The 4440-nt window shown below is 43.3% G+C and overlaps 1 protein-coding gene across 1 annotated transcript; it reads left to right on the plus strand.

The window, feature by feature from the left end:
• The first annotated feature begins 215 nt into the window (after nucleotides 1–215).
• On the plus strand, nucleotides 216–2796 carry LOC311126383 (IST1 homolog). Its single transcript, XM_084200388.1, has 3 exons — nucleotides 216–405; nucleotides 979–1024; nucleotides 1157–2796. Exons 1-3 carry the CDS (start codon nucleotides 280–282, stop codon nucleotides 1327–1329), a joined length of 345 nt encoding a protein of 114 aa, XP_084056514.1. The 5' UTR covers nucleotides 216–279; the 3' UTR covers nucleotides 1330–2796.
• The last annotated feature ends 1644 nt before the right edge of the window (nucleotides 2797–4440 follow it).

Consider the following 4440-nt stretch of genomic DNA (forward strand, 5'->3'; position numbering starts at 1 on the left):
GGAAACAACGCCACTGACGTTATTGTTTTTGTTGCCGAGGTGCTTCGTGCAGCAGGGTAAAAAAAAAGTGCAGTACATATTGTGCTTTTCTATCGCGCGTGCAATGATGTCAGAGGGGAAGAAAACAGTGTTACTTGTTTGCTGTAACTTCGTTGTTGTTGTTGTAATATCGCTAACAGACATGGCTGTTTCACCATTAAGGATTCCAGCTTTAAGACTGAAAAATAGAGATGTTGATATGAATGGGATGTTTTTATTTATATTCGTTTTTTTCTTCAGATGCCCGGCCCCATAGGGTTCAACGGCCCCTCTGTTGGCACCTATGATGCCTTTAACAACTTCCAGCCTCCAATGAGAGGAGGGCAGCCCCCTGAGCTGCCGAGCTGCCCCCCCACCTACGAGTCTGTAAGTGTCAGAGCCCCCTGCACCTTCTGCTTCTCCAGACAGATGGACAGACGGCCAGTTCACCTTTCAGGGAAGAGGAGTTCATTATAGTTTGCTTGTGCCATCTCTTTTCAGCACAGTGCTATGCTACAGCGACATGATAGGGATTGGATAAGAACAGATAGAATGTGGAAACGGGCCATAGCTGGTATGAACTGCTAATCACTAACCTTGTGCTGAACTGCATACGACTGTCTTTGAATGCTCTGAGTGAGTATAATATGCTGAAAGAGAGATCTGCTTGCTGTCAAACTAGTATGTTACTGGATGTAGTAGGGAAGCAAAGTTCTTCACAGTGAAGAATGCAATTTTGAGGTGAATTATATTATTAGCTCTTGCTTTTTGCTCATTCTTACCCCAGCGGTGTTGGCTTTCTCAGCAATGCACTACTTCAATGATTCTTCCTCCCCAATCACATACTAACATACAAAACATTGTTTTCCTCTGCCTTCTCATGTATCTATAGAACTTTAACATTTCAACATGCAGGCAGGGTAGAGAGATCGTCTTAACACATGCGTGTGTTTTTTTCAGATTGATGAGCTGTCTATTAAACCTTCTGGTCCATCCCAGGTCTCTGGTAAGTTGTTTTCAATGAATATATCCTTTCCTACACGTCAATCTCTTCAACGATAGTATTGCTTGCTTTTTGCATAACAGTTGCATTGGGGTGTATTTGTAATGTAAATCTAAACCTATGTTCTTTCCAAAGGCCCCGGGCCTTCATCCCAGATCTACGATAACAACGCCCTCCCTGAGCTGCCCTCAGTTCCCGACACGCTTCCCACTTCCTCCTTTGGAGTTGGACGGAACACTGCGAGCTCTGATGACATCGACTTTGATGACCTGTCACGACGCTTTGAGGATCTGAAGAAGAAGACCTAGTCCTCCAGTATCCCATCATGCTCCTCTGTGTTGTCAGTCACCGCAGCTACAGTATCAGGAAATATTGAAATATTTGTATTGGCACCCTTTGCAGTGAAACTCTCCACTGTGTAGTTTTTACTGATGTTAACATTAACTGTACCTCATTCAACCACGTGTCTGTCTGGCACACTGAAGGTGAAGGCCCTTTAGAGGGCTATTTGACAGTACATTTTATTATCGACTACATCCAATCAAAACTGGACCGTATAGATGTCATCTTTATATGAGCACTTTGGATATAAAATGGCCTTCCTGATAGTAACTACTATTCTATGTAACCTCTCGAGCGTTCTTGTTGCTATGGTTGTCACGTATCCCCTTGACTCACAGTATGAGCCAATATTTGGTTAATAATCAAATAGTCTTAACTAATCGTGTCTCTCGTCCAGAGACTGGATCGAGTGATACAGAATCTCAATCGTTACTTGTTGGTGAGTTTCATGAAACTGGTTTTGAACTGTCACTGAATCGCATAGTAGAAAAACCTGTTTTCTGGCACACACCCATTGTGTCGAAAGTATTAAGGCCTAGGACAGTTTCAAGGCCGTAGCACCCTGTCCATGTCGGGTTTTACCCTCATTACTCTGGCTCTGAACCTTTGGTGACGTCTGAAACCTGTTCTATGACCTATCTGTTACCCTACATGCGGTGGAGGGATTCAATCAGACTTGAAATAATTTGGTGTATTTTTTCTCCTAATAAAATTAACTTTTATTGTTTTAAAGCTGATTTAGTCTAACACTATACATGCACTTTCCATGCTTGTGTAATCTAACCCATGCAATGAATTGGCGAAGGGAATGCATGATTTGACTGGTGACAGAAATTATAGTCTATATGAAAAACCACTTGACCATGTAAGTTTGTGATGTAAATACGTCCCTCAAAATGTCATGGGTTCTTCTTCCTCTTTGTGTAAGAGAGGTTTATAGTGTGATTCAGTATGTTATCTATGTATGTGTGTCTTGTGCACCACACTGCATTGACCATCATCAGAGGCCTTCCCGTTCTATAAGTATATTCAGACGATGTACACATAACATGCCTATTTCTCAATTTATATAGTCTTTGTTAAAATTAGTTCAAGGTTTTTTTAATTTGATGAAAATGTATTGAATCTTGGTGATGGAAGAAGACGTTTTGATAAACGAGAGAAAGGGGGTGGATTTGCTGTTCCTGTCTTATAGCTTGTTTTCACCAATCTATAATGGATGGAAGTTAGGCCTGTCTACTCCACCATACTAAAATATGGCTTTAACACTACTGTACAGTGACCTGCTCACTGCTCATCCTCTTAGGTGTGCTGTAGGATTGTTTGAAGAATGTTTGATACTAACTTTGATTAGCAAGTGTATATCTTGTCACATAAAACAGATAATAGCCTATGTTTTTTTCTGTCTAATAAAGGACATATTTCTAATTGAAGTTCTGGTGTGGCTAATTTCCGAGAGATGTAATTGTTTTGGTGTTGTCATATCTTGTCAAGTGAAGCAGTGCTGCTGTAATCAAAGGAACTCAGTTGGTAGTGCAGTGTAGATGCTAGTACTGCCACTAGAGGGTAGATTACTACATGAACAGTGAAGCTTGACTGATATGGATGCCTCAGTGGATGAGGCAGGTAAAGGGTTACACACAGACACAGGATGTCTCAACCCACTCAATAATCCTCATTCAACATTCTAACAGGTTAACTGGGTTTGTTGTCTCCACAGAAACTAGTCTCCTAAGCCTTGAGGGACCCATTGCCAAGGGAGCAGGGTTTCATTCAACGACCTTGAAAATACCTTGAAACAAACAGAAAATAAATAAAAATAAGTGTACTTCAACTAAGTTTGAAGTGGAATCTCCGTTTCAGGAAGTTTCCCAAGTTTTGTGCTGGCAGAACATGGCCCAGGTTCCTGCAGAGGGATGCTTGTTTGACACTGTTGTCTTGTGTAGATCTGTAGCATTGCAATGGGATGTTTTCCTGGAACTCTCAGGAGCTTGAGGCTTTTGTCAATCCTGGCATAACTTTTTGTCTTGATGTGTTTTGCCAGTGGATGTAAGGGAGTTGGGGTGACTGTGTGAAGTGGACTGGCCCAACAGTACAAAGCTCTATGTGACATTATTACTATGTGGAATGCCTACTCTCTGTGCCAGTTGGGTTAAAGTGGTTCAGAATAAGTCCCTCAGAGTCACAGGGGGCTGCTGAGGGGAGGACGGCTCATAATGGCTGGAATGGAGTGAATGGAATGGTATCAAACACATGGAAACCACCATGTGTTCGATACCATTCCATTGATTCCGTTCCAGGCATTACTATGAGCCGTCCTCCCCAATTAAGTTGCCACTGGCCTGCTGTGCTCAGAGTCCTTATAACTTCAAAGAGAGGAGATGCTACATCAGAGTGGTCTTTGATCTGTGGCACTCCAGTTTTGTTCATAGTCACATTACAGAGTGTCCTGTCCTGTCCAGATGGCTGTCTGAGAGGTTCTAATCTAAGGTGTCTGTAGCTGCAAGAATTAGTTTATTCTGAGTGTCAAGCTGACCCAGCTAGGTGAGTCACTGTGCAGCGCCACTAAACGTCTCTGACTGTGGACGATGATGAGCTATTTTGACAGCTCTGTCTCCCTCTCTCCCTGGTGGCAATACAGGCTGCTACCCCCTTCTGAGGTAGGGATAGGGCAGAGGATGGGTGCTAGGCCCTGTAGTCTTTAAAAGAGTCCACTTGTGTTCAGCTCTGCATGGTGCTGTTTACAGACGTGGGGCATGCAGTTTGATTGTGGCAGAGTAGGGGATGGAGAGACAGGGGTCACCCACATGTCTGGCGGTGTAGGAATGGGTGCAGGGTACAGCCCGAGTGTTCACAGTAAACATAAGCCTAAAGTTGCTCAAACTGCTCACTACATAGGATGACAGGTTTGCGCACTTGAGAACTGGGATTTGTTCAGTGCTGTACTTTTTGAGAGAACATTTGATGGGTCCCTGTAGAATGGCAGTGACAAGGCTAGCTACCTGATCAAAGTGGAGTGATGGTGGAGGTGGGGTTTGTCCCCGGTTCTGCCAATGTTCTCCACCGGCTCCTTATTA

The sequence above is a fragment of the Coregonus lavaretus genome (genome assembly GCF_964263955.1).
Source record: "Coregonus lavaretus genome assembly, contig: HAP1_SCAFFOLD_172, whole genome shotgun sequence".
Classification (NCBI taxonomy): domain Eukaryota; kingdom Metazoa; phylum Chordata; class Actinopteri; order Salmoniformes; family Salmonidae; genus Coregonus; species Coregonus lavaretus.

What these genes read in the sequence shown, in the direction of transcription:
- LOC311126383 (XM_084200388.1), top strand. Translation starts at nt 280, where the DNA reads ATGCCCGGCCCCATAGGGTTCAACGGCCCCTCTGTTGGCACCTATGAT. An exon ending in GCCCCCCCACCTACGAGTCT is followed by an intron (nt 406 to 978) that starts GTAAGTGTCAGA and finishes TGTTTTTTTCAG; the next exon opens with ATTGATGAGCTGTCTATTAA. An exon ending in TGGTCCATCCCAGGTCTCTG is followed by an intron (nt 1,025 to 1,156) that starts GTAAGTTGTTTT and finishes TTCTTTCCAAAG; the next exon opens with GCCCCGGGCCTTCATCCCAG.